Genomic DNA, 20,266 nt, shown 5'->3' with positions numbered 1-20,266 from the left:
GATTAGCTTATCATTCAATTTCATCTTATATAAGGCAGCTTCTCATTATTAAAAGCAGTATATAAAGTATATTAGTCATTCTTTATTGGAAAAAAAAAACAAATCACATACGCGTGTATTTGTAATCATCTGGAAAAATATTCCAAGTTTACTTTAATTCAACAAAAAAGAAACAAAACCGCTTAAGCGTATTTGAGTGCTTCACTACAGATCTCATTTATCTGCTTTTCGAGTCTTTCGATCTCTGCTTCGACACGGGCCTTTGCTTGTGCATCCTTTGTCGTCTCTAACGAGCTTTTCAATGACGAGATTTTCCTCAGAAGACTCTTGATCTACATATTCATTTACAAGACTCATATAAGTAAATTAAAAAGAAAAGGCTAGAATCATTTAATAGAATGAGAGCATGATTAGTTGTTTGTTTCAAGAATATTACCTTGCGATGAGGCCATCGATAGAGCCCACCCCTTCGGCATATCTTCTTAACCACTGTCGGACACAGGCTCATCCGTCTAGCCGCTTCTTGAATCGGGAGATGGAAGTGCATGCTAATGTCCTTAAGTTTTAGTTTTCCAGTCCGTTCTCTCTGTTCTTGTCCTCGGCACATATAGATGAAATAACAAAACCCAAAGATCAGTCACTCTCTTCAATAAAATCAGCTAAACTGAATTTTCTTAAAGCACAAGAAACATGTTCTTCAACTACATGCAAACCCTAACAGATTCCTCTCCATAGACCAGTAACTATATTAGTTTCTGTAATAAAATCGTCCAAAAGATTCTTTAAAGTTCTTCTATAAACTTACCATACCCTAAATAATATCTATATATGATTTTATCTAACACTTAAACCTCAATTTAAACACAAAATTCTAAGCACATAGCAAACGGTTCCTTGTAGCACAAGTAACATGTTCCTATCCTATCCTATGATAATAAACTGAGGTATTAGAGACAAAACCTGTATTGCGAGAGGGGTTTGTTTCCGTTTCTTTCCTTTCGACACTGGAGGTTCATCTCTCAACCCAACATACAGCGGCACAGACGGAACGTTAAGGGCTGGATCAGGCACTATAGCCTGACGCATTGGAACATCATCGACCGGTGGCAACGCCAACATAGGCGGCTGGTTATTGGAAAAGTTGGGGTTCATTGCTTGATAGAAATCAGCTTTAGTGTCTTCCACAACCCCAAAACCGCATGCTGCTCTCGCCGCGAGATAATCTTCTATAAACCTCTTCACATCCTCGATAGACAAAAACTTCAAATCAATGGTTTGATATTGCGGTTCGGTAGAACCATCAAGCCGGTGAATCTCGAGAATCGCATGGCAGAAGTACCCTATGCCTCCGTGAAAATCAAGTCTCATCATCTCCTGACCTATAGAACCATGCATAAAATATAACCAATTAAAACATAACCATTCAATAAACAAAATTCTAATATGATTAATATAGCAGTTATTGTACCATTGCTATGGATTAATGTTCGAAGAAGGTTGCAACAAGTGCACACGAGTATGCCGTTGGATACTGTCGGTGTAATCGGCGCTGATGAACCACCACCGGCTTCAACGTTCGGACCGTTTTCAACAAAAACACGAGTACTCACTTCAAGTGTACCAGTTCCACCAACAATGTTACCATTATCATCATTAGTACCAATCTCTCCTAGGATGTTACTGTCCATGTTGTCGTTGAGAAACTCAGATGGAATATCGGACAAGTCCCAAGAGAGGTCAATATCATCGTCAAATGATGTAACAAGAAAATCGTCGGTGTCATCACAGTTAGGGATTGTAAGTGAGAGTTGATTCAACATCTCGGTTTCGATTATATCCGATGTTGCTATAGTAATCGGAGTAGTAGTAGGAGGAGGAAGTGGATTCTCGGTGAAAGCAAAATCCATCAGGTTAGGATTTTGATTAGACATAAGGTTTTGGAGTTCCTCCTCTGAAAAGGGTTCATAGTATGGATCACCATCGTCTTTGTCTTCAAGACCGGGCGGTTTTGGATCATCATCACCCGCCATTTTGTGTTTTTTTTTTCACACAAAAAGAGTGAAACTCTCTCTCAAGCACCGGACGATGCTTGAGAGTTGAAGAACCAAAGAGTGAGTGACAAAAAGTTCTAACGGTTTGATCAGGGGAAAGGTTTTGTAGATGAGAGAGAGAGAGAAGAGAGAATTTTTGGCGGTTAATGGTCGTTAGAGTAAGTTATATTTCTTTCAACAGATGCGTTTGTTCAGTTAATTGTCTTGCCGCGAGAATAACTGTCTTTTTTCTTAGATTTTGTTTTATAACAACACAATTAATTAGTTAATGTACTTGGATCTCACTACGAAGATTCAAAAAACCTATTTCCTAATGATGTGATTTTTTCTGTTAAATAGAAGTAAATTAGTGTGAAGAAAGTTATTCCTACAAATTAACATTTCAAGGATTTTTTTACTTATAAAACTGAGTGGATACATCAGACGGACAGACGTCGGAGAGGCTCCTCGGAGAATCAGCTCGTCTGACCAAAATTTTGATTTAGTTAAATGGATAGTTGACAAATAAAAAATCATGCATCAGTTCCAAGGTCAGGCTATTGGTTGGTTCACTCACAATCCTTTGAAGTTGAAATCTAGTAACCACATCCACATGAATACCCGGTGCATCATGAAAATTAAAACTTCCTCCAGAGCTTTAACATTTGTTTTATGGGGAGTTACTAGTCAAGAGCCCTCGACATAACATGTTCACTTGTGCTATTTTCGGTAACCACATGGAGAGTGACTCAGTTACCACTTTACAAGCTTGACAATTCCAATTGAGGAGCTAGAATATAATAGACAAGGGCAAGGAGTTAAACCAAGATTGCAGCATATGCTATCACTTTGGGGTGCTTCTGCGGCTATGTAAATCGAGGAATTTTTCCCAAAGAACAACCTGATCAAAATGAAGATAATGATAAAGCAGACTCTGATGTGCAAGAATGAATAGAGGCCACAACAATGACTACACTGAAGTAGGAGTAAACATCTCTGTTATTTTCGATACTGGTGAGTTTATTTTCAAAGGGACGGCGATGCACTCGTCCATATAAATAATCACAACATCATAGTTATTTTGGTAACAGATGAGTTAGAAACGAAACAATCTGTTCAACTTCAGTTTTCACCATGACTTTGATATGTAAAAAGTTCAAAGACTGTCGGCAAAATAAAGTAAAGCAAGAAACTCGGTAAGAGAGCAAAAAAGAAGCACTCAACGGTTTCCATTTAAGGCAGACATATGGACTCCACGCTGAAAGCTACATTTAAATTTTTGCTTTTCTCACAATATATGAAAAGAGATCTGGTAAGAACCATAAGTTAAAAGAACAATACGGCGCTTTAATATACAGATTTACTGAAACACAAAAAAAGCACATATACAGAGGTGTTGTTGGAGAGCTTAAACTCAGCCAAGAAGTTAAAGAGGGCGTTTACTAACATACTCAGAAAGAAGATAATTTTATATTACAACGAAACCCAAAAGAGAAGAGAGATACAAACCAGACCTCTTTTCTCAGATAAAATTTTACAGATTCTTCTAAATCTTCTCCTTAATTATTAATGTATAAACAAAACGCTGACTGATCTTCATCTTCATCTCCACCCTCCCTCTCTCTCTCTCAGGAAAAGATGAAAAAACACTAAATAGATATCACAATATTCATTTGCTTCAAAAATGGTAATAGTAATACTAGTAATCAAATCCTTCTCTCTCTGTTAGGGCCTTGGGGTGAACAAACGACTCCGGAATCTCTATATACACTTGTTTTTCGGCTTGTCTACTAAGCCATGGCGGGGATGCTCGAGCTCTGGCGGTCACGGTTCAAGCAATCGAACCCTTCTACTCTAACTGCAGGTGGTTTGAGTCCAAACTTCATCCTAACGCAACCACGAGACGATGATGGAGATGGAGAAGGAAAGGCGGTGGATGAATTGGGCTGAAGCAAAGGAGAGTTGGGCGAGAGTGGGTTGATCTTCTCGTCTCGAAAGCGTGCGTCTTGGGCTAATGGGTTCGCTGCTCTGCTCGGAGGCGAACCGAGAAAGTATGGCCCTATTGTAACATTGTCCTCCTGCAGAGAGAGAGAGAGACATAAGTCAAATGAATCAGAGAAAGATCCTTAATCGAAAATCAGAAACACCAACGCAGCATACCTTTCTACGAATGATGTCTAAAAGCTCTGCACCAGCTTCAGAATCACACAAATCAGCAGCAGCTTGACTACAAATCCATAACAAAAACAGAGTTTGCGGTTAAGTGTTTGGTCCTAAGCACAAAAGAATCTGAGTTAAAAGGAAGATGCTTTTTTTTTTTTGGTATACCTCATATGTAATCTGAGAGGGCGCGTGAGGTTGTTAGCGAGTACGCCGACACGTCGAGGCTTAGGACAAACGACGAGATCGTTGCTGCGATCAAGTCCCATCATCTCCTCCTCGCGAGACACGAAGGCGTTGTATTGATTCATCTTTGATCCACAGAAGAACGCCCTGAATAACAAAAAAAAACAAATTTGATCAGATCAGATCCATCACAACGCCCTAAAAGGTAAGAAAGAGACAGACTTTGAAAAGGATCTGAGAAAAAGATTTAAGCTTTGACATAGTTTGAAGGGAAACGGATCTATACATAAGCGATCTGTAGAAAAATGGGCATAAAGGGAGCAGGAGAGTGAAATGAGGGAGAGAGATACCTGAGTAATATCTCCGAGAGACGATAGAGAGAGAGAGAGAGGGGAAGAATTGTCTGAGGAAAGAAGGGATTATATAAAAGGATGAGAGACCAAAGTGTGGGTGAGGTTGAAGACGACGTGAACCGACGCCGTTTCGGGTGGATTTTTTTCTTTTCTTGCCGTCGTGATAATAGTGATATTTGTGGACAGCTATTATTCCGGTTTTCATGCAATTATTATTTGACTTGTAAACTAATCTATCTTTTATTTCTATCTATTGCTTGATTTACTACCTTTTTCTGTTGACCAAAAAATATACACTACCTTTTTTATTAGCATTGGAATATCTTTATTTTCCATCATTTTACTTGTGTATTTTTTTGGAAAAAAACAATCTATTACTAGATGTAAAATTCAGTTTGTTTATTTACACAGTAAAAGATTACCACGATTTTGAAGTACGTAACGGTGAGGATTGGTTTGACTGTGGCTGTAAAAATTTAGCTGTAAAAGTTTAGCTGTAAGATTATCTCCAATGTATTTTGTTATTTTCACCTCTAAAATAAGGGAACTCTATAATAGAGGTGAGATATGCTCCAATGTATTTCCTTAAAATAGTAATCTCCAAAATATAGAGTAAAAAAATAGAGGAATGTTATTTCTTCCTCTATAAATAGAGAAAAAAATAGAGATCTCTATTATAGAGAAAGAAATAGAAGTGGATTGGAGCAATTTCACCTCTAAATGCTATTATAGAGGTGAAAATAGCAATGAGTTGGAGATGTTCTAAGTAAGTTGGTTGTAGCTGTAAAGTTATTACTGTAAATTTTTTTGCAGTGACTTTTGCTGTAGTTAAATTTATTGTAGCTGTAAGGTATATGTTGTAGATATTTTAAAGTCAAATATGTAATGTTTATATAAAATAATTATTTTTTTACCAACTAAAATAATTTATATTAATGATTTTTATAAATTATCAAAGCTTATTGTTATTTAAAATGTGATATGTAAATAATATTTTATGGTATTTAAAATATTTCAATAATTTTGGAAACACCTATAATTAAATAAAAATATTTATAAATGTTTTTATTATGATTATCTAATTTATTTGATATTATAGATAATTTCTTCATTTTACAGTTGCTACAGCGTATAAAACAGTGATTTAGATTTTTTGTCTAAAATACATAAGAAAAAATTTGCTTTATTTTTTTTGTTGTACCTTTTAGACTAAAGCTAAAACGTGATTGGTAAAAGTTAATAGAAATTTAGTGTAGGCTTTGACTAATAAAAATAAAGCTACAACATGATTGATAAAATTTAATGTTTTAGAAATAAATAAAGCTAAAATATGGAGATAAAGCCCAACCAATCACTCTCAATATCAATCAATATCAATCTGAGCCATGGAAACATTAAATGATAATGTAACATTTGAAAACCTTTGTTAAAAAGACATGTTTGTGGCAGATCTCATACCATTTGATTTCTATAATTCAAAAACACTACATTCAAAAAAGACCTACATTCACATGGGTCTAGCAAGAGTTTACTTTTTTTATATAGATCTTTATAGGGAATCTTTATATATTTTGTAGATTCTGCTTTTTTTTTTACTTTTATTTACTAAAGTATACTAAGAGCTTGATTGGTTTCCCCGCTACCACCCGCAAACGCAGCTTTTGCGGTTGGTAGCGGTTGACAGCGTTTCGAAACAATCATACAAACCGCTATAAATCGCTTCAAACCGCTCCGAACCTCTTAAATTCAAAAGCTGGTTCCAGCTAGCGTTTGCGGTTGCGGGCGGTTGCGGGAGGATAATTTTTTTTTCTTTTTTTTAAAAAACCATATAAATACAAAAATAAAAATATTCAATAAATTTTTTAAAATGAAATTATAAAAATACTAAAATATATCTATGATATTTTAATTAATATTATAAAATTTTAAAATAAAAATATTTTCTATAATTTTAAAAATTTAAAACTATAACTTTGAAAATATAATTTATATATTTATTATAATATTATGATTTTTGATATTTTTATAATTATATAAAATGTAAATATTGTTAATTTATTATTTAACCGCTGCTGTATCTAGTAGTTAACCAGTCATAAGTATCCCGCAAACGCACCAATTTTTAACCGCAGAACCAGTCGTACAAATCTCTTAAAACCGCTAAAAACCGCAACCACCCGCATCCGCAAACGCCCGCAACCGCAACCGCAACCGCTGCGTTTGAACCAGTCAGGTCCTAAAACGCATGCTTGTGTGGCAATCTCATTTGTGAAGTTTGACATTTTGACCGAGACCTATTGTTATTTATGTACCTGATGTTAATTTCTATTTTAATTTTGATGGATTCCACAAAAACGTGCCCATGTCAGCGAGCGGTAGTAATATCATGCGTTGGCTATGTCGGATTATAGATTAATAAACGATGATTTCTTAATCTCTGATCGAGATTCGAACCAGAACCGTACACTCCCTCCGTTCTCGATAATTATCACTTTCATTTTTCAGACAGATTAAAAAAGTAACTGAAATATAATTAAATTATTATTAATTATATTTATTTGATCAATAGTATTTGAGATAAATAAAATTTTATAAAATCAATACAGTTCGTAACTAATTTTTAACTGAAAATAAATATAATTTGCATTGAAATTTTAAAGCGACATTTTTTTGTGTAACAAGCAAAAAATGTTACGATGACACGTATTATGAAACAGAAGGAGTATAACTCATACTTATTTCCTAGGATCATAAGTATTTGCAATATACTTTTTCCGTTTCAAAAATATATATTTAAAAATTATTACATATATTTAAAAAATGTTTCGACCTTGGTTCTGTAAGAGCACGTCCGAAAGATTGAGAAATAGAACCATCTGGTTTGATTTGTTCTCAATAGCCATAAAATGATCATCTTAGGGTGATCCTTTTGTCGACGGATGCTTCTTTTCCACCGACCGAGCGGTAGTTCCTCACAGCTGACAATTAGGAGTGACAGCCATAAAAGAAGGGCACCGGCCCCATTCCTCCTCCCCCATCCTTTTTCTTTCCTTCTCGAGAGAATCAATCAAAGAAACAAAAAAGGCCATGAATGAAGAAGGTGGACATTTCATCCTCTTTCTAGTTACTCTGGGAGCTGATCTGATAAATGCACTTCAAAGGAAGGAAATGCTAGGTCTTTCCCATGTTAGTATGGTCGAGCATAAAATATTTGAAAATGAAGTCAAAATAAGAAAGGTAGAAAGAAAACTAAAAGTACCTTTGATCCGTTGAGCGAGAGCCCTTCCACACGAAACTCCCGAATCACTATGGCTGATTTTCGTCTCTGTTCGACAAGTCGGTTGCACAGTCAGGCAGCTAAAGGGGTGTGAGAGGAAATCGAACCACGAAGGCAAGTATCCTCGCAGGCCCCTGCGATGACCAGTAGGTAGATGAATTTGATATGTATCAAAGATATTACCACGGCGATGAAAAAGAAAAGATTGCGAATCTCCCTCAGTGGTCCTTTCAAACGAACCTAATAAATTCGAAATAAAAACAGGAAACCCACCAGTGCGAAGAATGAAATGCATGTAGTGGAATTGAAAAGCAGATAAGTTTTCTAGTTGGCGCAGTTAGAAGTTGCTTGGAAGGATCTGTGCTGGTTGGTAGACTTGCTAGAGTGGTTGCTTTTGGTTGACATAGATCTATAGGTATGTGCTCGCAGTCGTCTAGGTGCCTGGCCAGCACACCGCTGCTTTAGTGAGGCTGGAAACTCTTTCCTTTCCTCTTCCTTAGATTCTATTCAGGAGTCCAAGCGTAAAGTAGATTTGTTTATTGACCTTAAAGCAAAGTAAGGTCACCGGAGGCTTGTAGACATGTATCGGAAATACCAATGAATTCCTTTTTGTCGAGTTCTTTCGAGTCAAAAGTTTTTCTAATTTGTTCAGTTGGACTGTGGAAGTGTACTCGGTAATGACCGGGGGGGAGCAAATGGGAGAACTTTCCAAACATGAAACAAAGAGATGCGAGATTCAATAATAATAGAATGCAAACGTTTCTTTCCATCCCACATGGATAAAAGGAGATAAACGGGAATTAATTCTAAGTCCCACATGAAGAAAAAAGTAAAATATTCCGAGGAGAAATATATTATTTTGTGATTAGGTATTTTTCATAAATTTTAATTACTCAAAATTTAATAAACAATTATTTATAAGATTTACAATTTATCGTCATATCTCATTAGATTTATATTAAAAAATGTAAAACATGTATCATTTGAAATAAAAAAAATCTAAAGCATAAATTATTTTGACACAGAAGGAATATGTTTTAGTGGCCAAGTCATGTGGATATATTAGGGCTGAGTCCTCTAAAATATAACACCAATGTTCTCAGGCGTCAATTTGTTTATTTATTTTATATCATTCACAAGATTTTGCTGCCTTTGTGCATGGACGAACCCAGTAACGATATCCACCACCCACTATAACTTCCCCCTGTTGATATGTGACGATAAGCGCAAGTAGACGTGCGACCTAAAACCTTAAACAGAAGAAGACAAGTAACAAATAAATACTATGAAGATAGCAAATATAAAATATAACTGTGGAGGGAACTCCTCTCTCTCCCTCGAAACCCTCGTGACCTGAAGAAACCCTAACGCGGCGGCTCCTCCCCCGGCGTCCGCTACTCTAGCGGCGTCGGAGGCTACTCCTTCAACTCTCCCTCTCCTTTTCCTTTTGCCTTTCTGGTACCATTCCATCTCTCGGCGACATACTTGCTGTCTCTGGTGAGTTTAACGGTGGCTAGTGGTTGTTCTGACCGCGGCGGAGCAAGATCTGGACATATCGACGGCGGATCTGGAGCGGCAGTGAGTCGAGAGAAGAAGAGGTGGTCACTGGTTGGGTCGGCTTTTAGGGTTCTACTGTCGAGTTTCAGTTCGAGCCGTTTTACTTTGGTCTCGTCGGCTCCCAGTGAAGAGGCGGTGGCGTGTGACTGTTTGCTTGACACTTTGGCTGCGGATTTGGAGGCTGGTCTCACCTTGCCGGCCATTGTTTCAGATCTGCAACGAAGGGGTGGATGTGGTGACGATAGGAGCTATCTCGGCGTGTGAGATGCTCTATGTCTTCTACCGCTCAAGAGAACTCCAGAGTCTCTCTCTGGAGGCACACCGAGGTTCGTACGGAGGACGTGTGTTCACCGAACTTTCTCTCGCGAAGTGTGTACTGTTTCTTTCTGGAGACCGTAAAGAATCGTCTATGGTTTGGTCGGAGAAAGGAAGGGAAGTGCTTCTTCTCTGTTCAAGCAGTGTTGCGACATTGGCGTGAAGTCGTCTGATTAGGAGAAGTCGTTTCTTCGGTTCTCGAAGACGAGTCATGACGGTCCTTCTGCTTTCTCGAGTGGTCTGCGGGAGAGCTCGAAGGCCATTGGTGATCATGATTAGAGGCATGGTATGCGCAGTACCGATTATTGTCTTACCCGGTAGCTGTGCCTCTTCTTCTGCTGTTCAGGTTCAAAGCTGTCCGTTAATGGAGCCAGGACCTCGACCCGTTTTTCCCCAGCTACGAAACCGCTGTCCCGAAGCCTTCAGATACATGGAGAGGAGTAAGCGCTGGTTTGGCGTTGAAGTAACTGGTCGGCCAAATTCTTTCGATCTCTAATCCAGTTGCTAAGAGCTCTAATTGAATACCTCTCTCAATCGTGAGAAGAAGCACCTTCCCGGTGATGAAGCAATGGCTGAGCTTAAATGTCCAATCAATAGCTCCATTTGCTATGTGCGTTTTTTAGAATTCTCATTATTGGTTTCTGCAGGCTAAGGATATGTTTTGTATTCTGGTTTTTAGTGGTAGAATTTAGTGGTTTAAGAGACGGTTCATTTCGAGTAGTGGAATGAACTTGTTCTCGGAGTGGTGAAAAATGCAATATCGGATTGATTCGGGTAGCTTAGGATCCTTCTAAGTGTTCCTAGGTGATACTAGATCCCGATATTGTATGTGGGGTGAAATCTTGTGAGGTTGTAATCTCGTTACCACGAATTGGTTAATGCAAAGTTGAAGTTGAGCCAAAAAAAAAAAAATATATATAACTGTGGAGGGAGAGAGGGAGATGTTTTGTTTGTTTTGGGGAAAGAATAGACAGTGGGAAGTGCGACATGCGAGCCATTTACGCATTTTACTAAGGAAGAATAAAGCCAAAACGGGCATATACTTATTGATTATACTTTCTCCAGAAATAAAGATAAAGGCATATATCGTGTGGTGATATCAGATTTTATAAATAATCATACTTAACCAGTTGTTGAAGTTTAAATACGTTAGATATCAGTCAGGGGTTTCCTTAACTAATGTATATAAAATAGTTTCATAAACACCTAGGTGGCTTGAAGACTTTACTAGCTTGAATGACTTTTTTTTTTTTTACCAGCTTGAGTGATTAACAGAGAAAAATTACATATGTCAGAAAACCTAAGAAACATTTAAAACCAAACAGCTGGGATAACCTAAATATCAACGCTTACTAAACCCATCTTGCCGCGAGGGTTTTAACTCCAAGATGCAACATAAAATGATGGTGGAACACCGAGTAGGCTCAAAGAAACTAGCAAAGTTACTGATGTAACATCCACGAATTGACTTGATTTTGCGGAACATGTAAACAATTTGAGCAAAAAGTAAAGTATGCTGGCTAACTATGGTTCAAAGTGAGAAGCAACCAAACTAGTTCGTTGATTTTATTTTGCCAGTCCAATGCAACATCTATGTTAGCATGTTACCAGTTAAAGCTGTAGTCTAAGGGATTTCATTTCTTTATAGATAGTTGATATCAAACTTACTCTGACAATAATGGTGTTAAACTTTCGCATGATTTCAAATGAAAAAAATTAGGGAAAATTATTAATGTCCGGAATTCATCAGAACGTTACTCCTACTATATATAGTATATATTAGCAATGTATATTAGCAACCTGTAAGCTTCACAAAACAATACATCAAACATACTAAAAACAAAACTGAAATAACCCTTGTTTCAAAAAAAAAAAACAAAACCTACGTACATGGCTACTAGCTACATACAAAAGTATAATTTGTCAAAGTTTATGAGCCTCGATAAAAACCTAGTAAATAAATTATCTCAAGCTATGGTTTATATACTACAATATTAAATCTCATTTATCAAATTATCATACTTAATTCATAAAATATAAAGCTTGAATTCCGCCGATGATTTCTCAATACACAATAATTTTTTTATTCTTCTTAATAATTCCCAAGAGTATAAAAATGTAAAAATCTCGTTTGTTGAGATCACATATTGTATATAAAAGAAAATAAGGAAGGTTCCAACTTCCAAGTTCCTACTCGTTTGAATAATTCATGCTAACTACTAAATAAAATGCACGTGACGTGAGTCATTATAGTATACAAAAGTTGGCATCGCATTAATATGATTGTCGTATATCAAACGACACTGACTCGTTTGCATATCGTCACAGAATCTTGCGAGGAGCCAATATCAATCTCTCTACTTGACAAATAAATAATAGTCCCGACAGTATTTGTTCACACGACGAACGCATTATTAAAGAGAAGAACCTCATAACTCATTGATGTAATAATAATTGCGTAATTCTAATGATTTCTTCGAATTTCAAGTTGGAAAATATCAGTTTTGATTTTATTTTATTAATAATAAAAAAACTAGAATATTTTGATGGATTTCTTTTTAGAAAATTGTTTTTGATGGCTCTGAGATCAGCAAAGCTCTTCCTTTTCAGTCCTTTACACGGTAGGCATTTGTCATCGTCAATCACTAATAATATTTTAAGGGGAATTGGGGTGTATAACCAGACAAAAACGTATAATTCACTGTATAACCATTTTCCCTAACATTTCTATACACGGTGTTAACTTTATAAATTAATACAATATTGCCCTTTTCTGCAACCGGCGAAACCTGAAACAAAAAAAAAATATTCTTAATTATTATATCTAAAAAGTATAACGTGGCTTTACTGACTTCACATCTTTCTTTTTTATTCTTTAGTAACTTTGTATCCTTTCATTGCTCTCCGACACCGCTTTGTTGCACATCATCACCTCCACCGGATTAACATTGAATTGTTGACTTCTTCTTCATTCTTTGCAAGCGTATCCTCTTCTTCTCATCTGAAATCGTCTGTCACACAACAGCGTTAGGGTGTCAGCGGCGAGTAGTACCAAACCGTTCCTATTTTACTTCACACCGTTGATTCTTCTCAGATCTCTGGAACTACATTAAGTTCTCAGGTGTTTACCTTCAAATCTCTTCATATGTTGTTATTTTTCTTTTCTATTTGGGCTATTGTCGGAATTAGAGTACTATAATTGGTAAATCTACAACCTCGTACCATTGCATGTCGGATCTGATTTTTGCGTAGAAGTTCACCAATTGATTTAGGGTTTTGATTTCCTCGATTGTTCTTGATTTTGAATTTTAGGAGAAATACATAATAAATAGTATAGTAATATAATTTGTTGTATGGAATAGCATCTATAATACAACTTGTATGCGTGAAATTTCTTACGCTTATTTTATTTGAGATGGAATAGGAAAACTATATGTTCGAACTATGCTATCTGAGATGGAATCAATTGACAACCTATTCTACTTGAGATGGAATTGAATGATCTGTAACATATGTGCTATCATTCTTTATCAACAATCGTATTGTTTGAAATAAAAAAAAATATTTTCTATATAAAATAGAATGAATTACTCTATTATAACAATGTTTCCCTCTTACTTAGTTCCTTAGGTTTGGCATGGACGAATTAGGCCTTCCAAGTAGATTGGTTGAGACATGTTTTGAACTCACTGGAAAGACGGATTAACAAATATTTCAACTTCCTTTGGATTGAGGTGGTCAAGAATGCATAAGAGGGTTCAATCTTGTTCGTTGTTATTTCATGTTCTCTTGATATTAGTTTTGTATCGGTGCCTAAATGTGTTTTATATTAGTGTGTATATGATTTTGTAAAGAGAAATAATATGTTGAACATAAATGGAATAAAATTTATTATGACATCAAATAAAACATAATACAATGTGATATTGAATGGAAATGATATTCATATGATGTTGTCTCTTCCACCTATTTTTTTTAAATGCCGTCAATCTTAATTTCTTTCCATACAATCAATTTAAATTTGGTGTAAGCATTACTTCCTTTCCCTCAATTGTAAACACTTCAAAATCTGAACAATATTTACTGTCTTATATCGTTTCACACCGTTTCTATTCTATATGCTCATGTAGAATGGAAATGCATCTTACTGGCATTTCGAAATTTGGATTTAGTTTATGAAAGATTATGATTAACATTGGATTAGAATTTATATTTCCATGTTGGGTCTAGTGATTAGTGGTTTTGATTTAGTTTAAAAAAGATTGAGGTTGACATTGGATATTGGATTAGGATTTATATTTTCATGTAGAGTTTAATGATTAGTTGATAGGGTTTAGTTATGTACGATTGGGTTGACATTTGGGCAAGCATAACCACATTTCATGAAAGTATAGCCATATCAACATTTGAGAAATGTGTTAAGATGATCTTTAGATTGTAACTACATTTTCACATTTTCTATTCTATATGCCTTATGTAAAATGGTATTGCATTTTACTGACATTTTAAAATTTAGGTTTAATTTATAAAAGATTGGGGTTGACATTGGATTAGGGTTTATATTTCTGTGTAGGGTTTAGTGATTAGTTGATAGGTTTAGTTTATCAAAGATTTGAAGTGACTTAGGATGAGGGTTTATATTTTTGTATAGGGTATAGTGATTCTTGAGGAGGGGCTAGTTTCTGGCATATTGGGTTCTCCATTTGAAGATTGGATAGAGAGTTAATTAATATGGAAAAGTTTTAGTTTCATAATTGGGTTAGGGTTTATATTTCCTTTTAGGGTTTATATTTCCTTTTAGGGTTTAGTGATGATTAAAAAAGGGTTAGTTTCTGGCATATTGGGTTTGCCATTTGAAGATTGGGGTTCACATTGAGGTCATATTTCTGTGTAAAGTTTAGTGATTAGTTAATAGGGTGTAGTATATATTCCTCTGTGTGTTTACTGAGGTTTTACACTTCCATGCTATTTGACCTTTACATCGTGACATATACTATTGTGTCATATAGAATAGAAATGTTCTGAATTGGTTTCTCCGTTACGTTACCATATACAGAACGCGTATTCTTATTATCCACTCATTTTCTCAGTGAATTATACGTTTTACCTTTGTACAGTTAATTTTTTTTCAGATGAAGACACGATTTTTTTTAGTGATTCTTGAGGAGGGGCTAGTTTCTGGCATATTGGGTTCTCCATTTGAAGATTGGATAGAGAGTTAATTAATATGGAAAAGTTTTAGTTTCATAATTGGGTTAGGGTTTATATTTCCTTTTAGGGTTTATATTTCTTTTTAGGGTTTAGTGATGATTAAAAAAGGGTTAGTTTCTGGCATATTGGGTTTGCCATTTGAAGATTGGGGTTCACATTAAGGTCATATTTCTGTGTAAAGTTTAGTGATTAGTTAATAGGGTGTAGTATATATTCCTCTGTGTGTTTACTGAGGTTTTACACTTCCATGCTATTTGACCTTTACATCGTGACATATACTATTGTGTCATATAGAATAGAAATGTTCTGAATTGGTTTCTCCGTTACGTTACCATATACAGAACGCGTATTCTTATTATCCACTCATTTTCTTTCATAATTTTCTATCATATGTGATAAATACAACTGGCCTCTCATCTGCGTATCGGTATGTATGTGTTTATATTCCACTGGAAAACACCACGTCGCTTATTTTAGGAATTGTAACTGGCAACCGTTTATATGAAGGGGCAGAACCGGAGAAAATGTGACCAAGAAGTCTAACATTTAATTATGTCAAAATCAGTGCTACTTACCTAATTTCACACTGAAATATGGCTATTAAGCCAATAAGCCCATATTTTAACGAACTTGAGACTTAGTTTTAAAAAATAAAGTTTTTTTTCTTTGTTTGAACTTATTTTGTGTTGTTGCGTGGATATATTGTGTTACCTTAGGGTTTGCAGACAAGGGAAGACCAGTGTGGCAGAGGAAGAGCTCGATGGCAGAGCTAGACAACGAGGAGCTCCGGCGACTCAAAGATGTTAACATGGACGAAGCTCCGGCTCGCCGTCATGTTCGTGATTGCTTTAGAGATATTCAGCATAATCTCGATCATATCCTCATCAAGGTAAACAAAAACATAAAATTAAATTTGAATCGGTCGAATCTTTGATCGTCCTTCCCCGATCGAAATAGATATAAAAAAGGTTGAGACGTTAGACTCAATCTACTTCAGCTAATTTTGTCTGAATTATTAGGTGATTTTTGATTAACAGCGTTGTTTGTTTTTTGTTCTCATGATGTTTTAGACACCAGGAGATGGAATTAAGACAAAGGAGGTAAGAAAGATATGTTTTCTACATGAATAGAAGTTAACTTGATTACTTTTTAATAATGTTGGCTGTGAAAAATGTAGTCTTATGAGGTGAATTCGAGAGGATTTGAGATCTTCTCAAAAAGCTGGCTTCCTGAATCTTCTAGGCCCAGAGCTCTTGTTTGTTTCTGTCATGGTTATGGAGATACTTGCACGTTTTTCTTCGAAGGCATGTTTGTTTCTTCCTTTTTTTTAAAAACCAATGGCTAATACTTAGCTCATTGTTTGGTTGCTTACACCCACGTCTTTTTCGGCAGGGATCGCAAGGAGATTGGCATTGTCGGGATATGGAGTTTTCGCTATGGATTATCCAGGGTTTGGTTTATCGGAAGGCTTGCACGGCTATATTTCTAGCTTTGATCTTCTTGTTGAAGATGTCATTGAGCATTACTCCAACATCAAAGGTACAAACTCTTAATCACATTGTGGAATGGTAAACTCTGATATTAATCTTGATTTTTTGTATTTTGGTTTGTAGAGAAACCTGAGTTTAGTTCTCTACCTAGCTTTCTGTTTGGGCAGTCAATGGGTGGAGCAGTGTCGCTCAAGATACATTTCAAACAACCAAATGCTTGGACCGGTGCAGTCTTGGTAGCACCCATGTGCAAAGTAAAAGACTTGCTTTTCATTCTTCTTATTTGCATTTCTCATTAAGAAATATCATATCATTAACAGTTAAGTATATCTATATATCCGTTCTAGATTGCAGAGGATATGGTTCCACCACCTGTATTGAAACATATTTTGATCGGTTTATCTAGTGTTCTACCGAAACACAAGCTGGTTCCCCAAAAGGATTTAACTGATGCAGCTTTTAGAGATGTCACTAAGAGAAAATTGGTATAAATAAATAAATAAATAAATAATAACCGCTTTTTTTTTGTTAGATCGATATTTTTATCAAACAGGTCTTCTTGTTAGAGATGTCAAAAGAAGGCTTGGCCCGCGGGATAGGCCCGTTTAAACCTGTGGCGGGACGGGCTTGGGCCGAAGATCCGACATCCCGCAATGTCGCGGGCCTCGCGGGAATAGACTTGCGCGGGATGGGCTCTGTGCGGGATGGGCCGAAGAAGACCGCGGTTAACCCTAATGTCCCGCAGCTTCTTCTCTCTTCATTTGATCGGCCACCTGAAGAAAAAAAAAGAGAGAGCGAGAGTGAAAGTGGAGTCGCCACCGCACGAGATGGAGCTCCGGCCATGGTTTCTTCTTCGATGATGCTTCCTGTCTACCCTTCGCCTTCTATCTCCTCCAGTGAAGCTTCGTGGAAACATAACAAGAAGTTTGCGAAGGAACTCTCCATTGAAGAAGAAGATCATCAGCTCCGGTCATGGTTTCTTCATCGACGGTGCTCCTGCGCTCTCCTGCGGTACATGCATGTACATCTTGTTCTATTTCTCTCAAGTTTCCACCTTTTGTTTGATCCATGATTGGCTTCGGAGAAATGAGGAAAGCGCAGATGAGATTGTCAGATACATGGTGCGACCGATGAAGGAGAAGTTTGACAAATATTGGGATGAAGTATTTGCGTGACAAGCTCAGTATTCTGTTTGAGACATACGACAAAAACTCCAAGAATAACTCACCTTCCACTGAGCCACGTGACACTGTTCCGCAAAAAGCTTGTGCGGCAGGATCAATGGGACTGTTTGGAAACTACAATGTGAGTGTTTTCAATTTTTTTCCTTCTGTTTATTTTTTTTTTCACACAAGCATTTTTTTCACGAGTAGAAGTGTGTTTATCTTTCACAAGCATTTTTTTTTTCTGTTCAATTTTTTTTCCTTCTGTCGTCAGCCTCCAATTTTGTTTTCCTCTCTGATATTTTTTTTTTAATTTTCTTAGGATTTCTTTGCATTTCGCAAAGTCAGTGGAATTGTTAGTGGAAAGACACCTCTAGAAGCTTATCTTGAAGAACCACCTTTGGACATTACTAATTTCCAGAGCTTGGACATCCTCGATTGGTGGAAAGATAATGCGCATCGGTATGGTGACTTGGCTGCAATGGCATGTGATCTGCTAAGTATTCTAATCACAACAGTGGCTTTGGAGTCCTCCTTCAGTATTGGATCGCGAGTTCTAAACAAATATAGGAGTCGTCTACTCCTAGAAAATGTGCAAGCTCTGATATGCACTAGGAATTGGATCAAAGGATATGAATCTTACGTACATGGTAAATAACTCACATTATAATTTTAGTAAGAGTAACATTACTGACTTGTACACTGATATTTGTAGATGAAGAAATAGATGGTGATGGAGAAGAAGAGAAATTACCAACATTTGAGTCCATTGTTGATGGGGAAGATGAAGATGAGTAGATGAGCAAGTTTGAAATGTTATCTTGATTTGGTGTTTTGATTCAATTACAATTTCAGATTTCTTGTTTAAGTTGCATGATTTTTGGTTTTGAATACTATGATTTGGACCATTTGGTGTTTCTCTAAATTTTACTTTAGTTGAGACTTAATTTTTTATACTCACGATCAAACAACAAACTATAGTTCTTCAAAGTTATCTGAAGAAACAGATTGAATGGCTAGTAATTAACATATATACGAGTTGCTGAAGTAGCCAGTGGCTCTAACGATGCTCTCGTAGATTGAAAAAAAAATACAGAACAAGACTAATATATGTAAAATTTTGTTAAGCTCCAATAGTAGATAGGTCATGTGTTCATATATCATTCATTATGTATGTAGTGGTCACTGGAGCAGCCTGCAGCGTCGAGAAACGTCATGCTGCACTCTTTTTGCGTCCAGCCCGCGGGACGGCTTGTAAGGGCCTGTGCAATTAGGCGGTACGGGACTGGGCCGGCTTTCTCTAGACCGCAGCCCGCGCGGGACGGGACCGCTTCGACCCGCGAGATGCTCAGCCCGCGGCGGGACGGGACGGGACGGGACGGTCCAACCTGTTTGACATCTCTACTTCTTGTTTTTTAAATTGTGTAGGCACCATACAACGTCATTTGTTATTGCGACAAGCCGCGTCTACGGACTGCTGTAGAAATGCTTCGAACAACTCAGGAGATTGAGCAGCAGTTGCACAAGGTAAAAAAGAGATAACATTAACCACAAACTGAAGACAACATAAACACAGAATAATAATGTTTTTTTTCTTGATATATTTGTAGGTGTGTTTGCCAATACTGATTCTACACGGAGAGGCTGATAGAATGACAGACCCATCAGTGAGCAGAGATCTTTACGAGAAAGCCAAAAGTTCAGACAAGAAGATAGTTCTGTATAAAGATGCTTATCATTCTCTGTTGGAAGGCGAACCAGACGAAGTAATCCTCCTTGTCTTGTCCGATATTATCTCCTGGCTTGACGACCATAGCTTGCAAGTTGAAGGATCATAAAGTTACTTTTTGTTTAGTTACATAAAAGTATTTCATTGTATTAACAGTAATAAAAAGGTCATTATTTGCAATACTTCTTAGGGCAGCAAAGAATAATTTAATTTTGCATAAATCCTGAGTTAAGGAAATTGTTTTCTTTTGTTTATTATTAGTTTTTGCAAGTTTGATGTGACCTTTCTATATTTGGTTAGAAAACAATCAAACATATGATCAAAATTAGCTTTATAATTTCCATAATCTGAAATTCTGAATTCCATTTATATCAGCTCTAAATGTCAAAAAAAAAAATTAAAGTTAATTAATATCAATATTATTTGATCATTTCCTGATTTTAGTTAGGGGAGCAAAGACTAATCTACCTTTGCATAAATCCGAGTTTAAAGAAATTATTTTATTGATAAAAAGCTTTATGATTTACATATCCTTAATTGCATATATATCAGCCCAAAATGGCAAAATAATAACAATATAAAACGCAAGTGTTAGACCATCTCCAATGGCTTACTCTATCTTTTACTCTAAAATAGAGTAACTCTATAATAGAGTTTGAATTTGCTCCAATGGTACTCTAAAATAAAGTAAAAAATAGAGTGATGAACAAAAAAAAAACAAATTACTCTATATTTGGAGTAAACCTATTTTTTACTCTATTATAGAGTGAGAAATAGAGTAACATTGAAACATTT

General features: G+C 36.3%; 3 protein-coding genes across 5 annotated transcripts; 1 reads left to right on the top strand and 2 right to left on the bottom strand.

Moving 5' to 3' along the window:
• Positions 1-58: 58 nt before the first annotated feature.
• On the bottom strand, positions 59-4,746 carry LOC103846356. Its single transcript, XM_009123267.3, has 7 exons — positions 4,727-4,746; positions 4,359-4,523; positions 4,191-4,257; positions 1,469-4,108; positions 961-1,379; positions 437-586; positions 59-332 (listed from the first exon to the last, which is right to left on the bottom strand). The coding sequence occupies exons 4-7, from the start codon at positions 2,028-2,030 to the stop codon at positions 183-185; spliced, it is 1,281 nt and encodes a 426-aa protein (XP_009121515.1). The 5' UTR covers positions 2,031-4,108; positions 4,191-4,257; positions 4,359-4,523; positions 4,727-4,746; the 3' UTR covers positions 59-182.
• LOC103847525 lies at positions 3,821-4,501 on the bottom strand. Its single transcript, XM_033282927.1, has 3 exons — positions 4,359-4,501; positions 4,191-4,257; positions 3,821-4,108 (listed from the first exon to the last, which is right to left on the bottom strand). The coding sequence occupies exons 1-3, from the start codon at positions 4,499-4,501 to the stop codon at positions 3,821-3,823; spliced, it is 498 nt and encodes a 165-aa protein (XP_033138818.1).
• Positions 4,747-7,792: 3,046 nt separating the features above from the next.
• LOC103846355 (caffeoylshikimate esterase) lies at positions 7,793-19,758 on the top strand. 3 transcript variants are annotated; one of them, XM_009123266.3, is made up of 9 exons: positions 7,793-12,499; positions 15,806-15,978; positions 16,160-16,189; positions 16,267-16,393; positions 16,482-16,628; positions 16,703-16,833; positions 16,927-17,064; positions 19,171-19,269; positions 19,353-19,758. In XM_009123266.3, exons 1-9 carry the CDS (start codon positions 12,346-12,348, stop codon positions 19,578-19,580), a joined length of 1,227 nt encoding a protein of 408 aa, XP_009121514.2. In that variant the 5' UTR covers positions 7,793-12,345; the 3' UTR covers positions 19,581-19,758. The 3 variants fall into 3 exon arrangements, 2 of the variants coding, with proteins under 2 accessions (XP_009121514.2, XP_018511012.1); XR_004452776.1 differs by lacking the exons at positions 19,171-19,269; positions 19,353-19,758 and adding an exon at positions 18,458-18,696 and having other exon boundaries at positions 16,927-18,392; XM_018655496.2 differs by lacking the exon at positions 7,793-12,499 and having other exon boundaries at positions 15,711-15,978.
• Positions 19,759-20,266: the final 508 nt, after the last annotated feature.

The sequence above is a fragment of the Brassica rapa genome, chromosome A10 (genome assembly GCF_000309985.2).
Source record: "Brassica rapa cultivar Chiifu-401-42 chromosome A10, CAAS_Brap_v3.01, whole genome shotgun sequence".
In the NCBI taxonomy this organism is placed as follows: domain Eukaryota; kingdom Viridiplantae; phylum Streptophyta; class Magnoliopsida; order Brassicales; family Brassicaceae; genus Brassica; species Brassica rapa.
The sequence above is the reverse complement of the archived record's forward strand: the minus strand, read 5'-3'. Positions and strand labels throughout refer to the sequence as shown.

Bases quoted from the DNA above. Each gene is read 5' to 3' on its own strand.
- LOC103846356 (XM_009123267.3), bottom strand. From the start codon at position 2,030: ATGGCGGGTGATGATGATCCAAAACCGCCCGGTCTTGAAGACAAAGAC. The intron at 1,380-1,468 runs GTACAATAACTG...ATGGTTCTATAG, and splicing joins AACATTAATCCATAGCAATG to GTCAGGAGATGATGAGACTT. The intron at 333-436 runs GTAATATTCTTG...ATGAATATGTAG, and splicing joins ATCGATGGCCTCATCGCAAG to ATCAAGAGTCTTCTGAGGAA.
- LOC103847525 (XM_033282927.1), bottom strand. From the start codon at position 4,501: ATGAATCAATACAACGCCTTCGTGTCTCGCGAGGAGGAGATGATGGGA. The intron at 4,258-4,358 runs GTATACCAAAAA...ATGGATTTGTAG, and splicing joins CCTCTCAGATTACATATGAG to TCAAGCTGCTGCTGATTTGT. The intron at 4,109-4,190 runs GTATGCTGCGTT...CTCTCTCTGCAG, and splicing joins TAGACATCATTCGTAGAAAG to GAGGACAATGTTACAATAGG.
- LOC103846355 (XM_009123266.3), top strand. From the start codon at position 12,346: ATGATTTCTTCGAATTTCAAGTTGGAAAATATCAGTTTTGATTTTATT. The intron at 16,190-16,266 runs GTAAGAAAGATA...TGAAAAATGTAG, and splicing joins ATGGAATTAAGACAAAGGAG to TCTTATGAGGTGAATTCGAG. The intron at 16,834-16,926 runs GTAAAAGACTTG...TATCCGTTCTAG, and splicing joins TGGTAGCACCCATGTGCAAA to ATTGCAGAGGATATGGTTCC.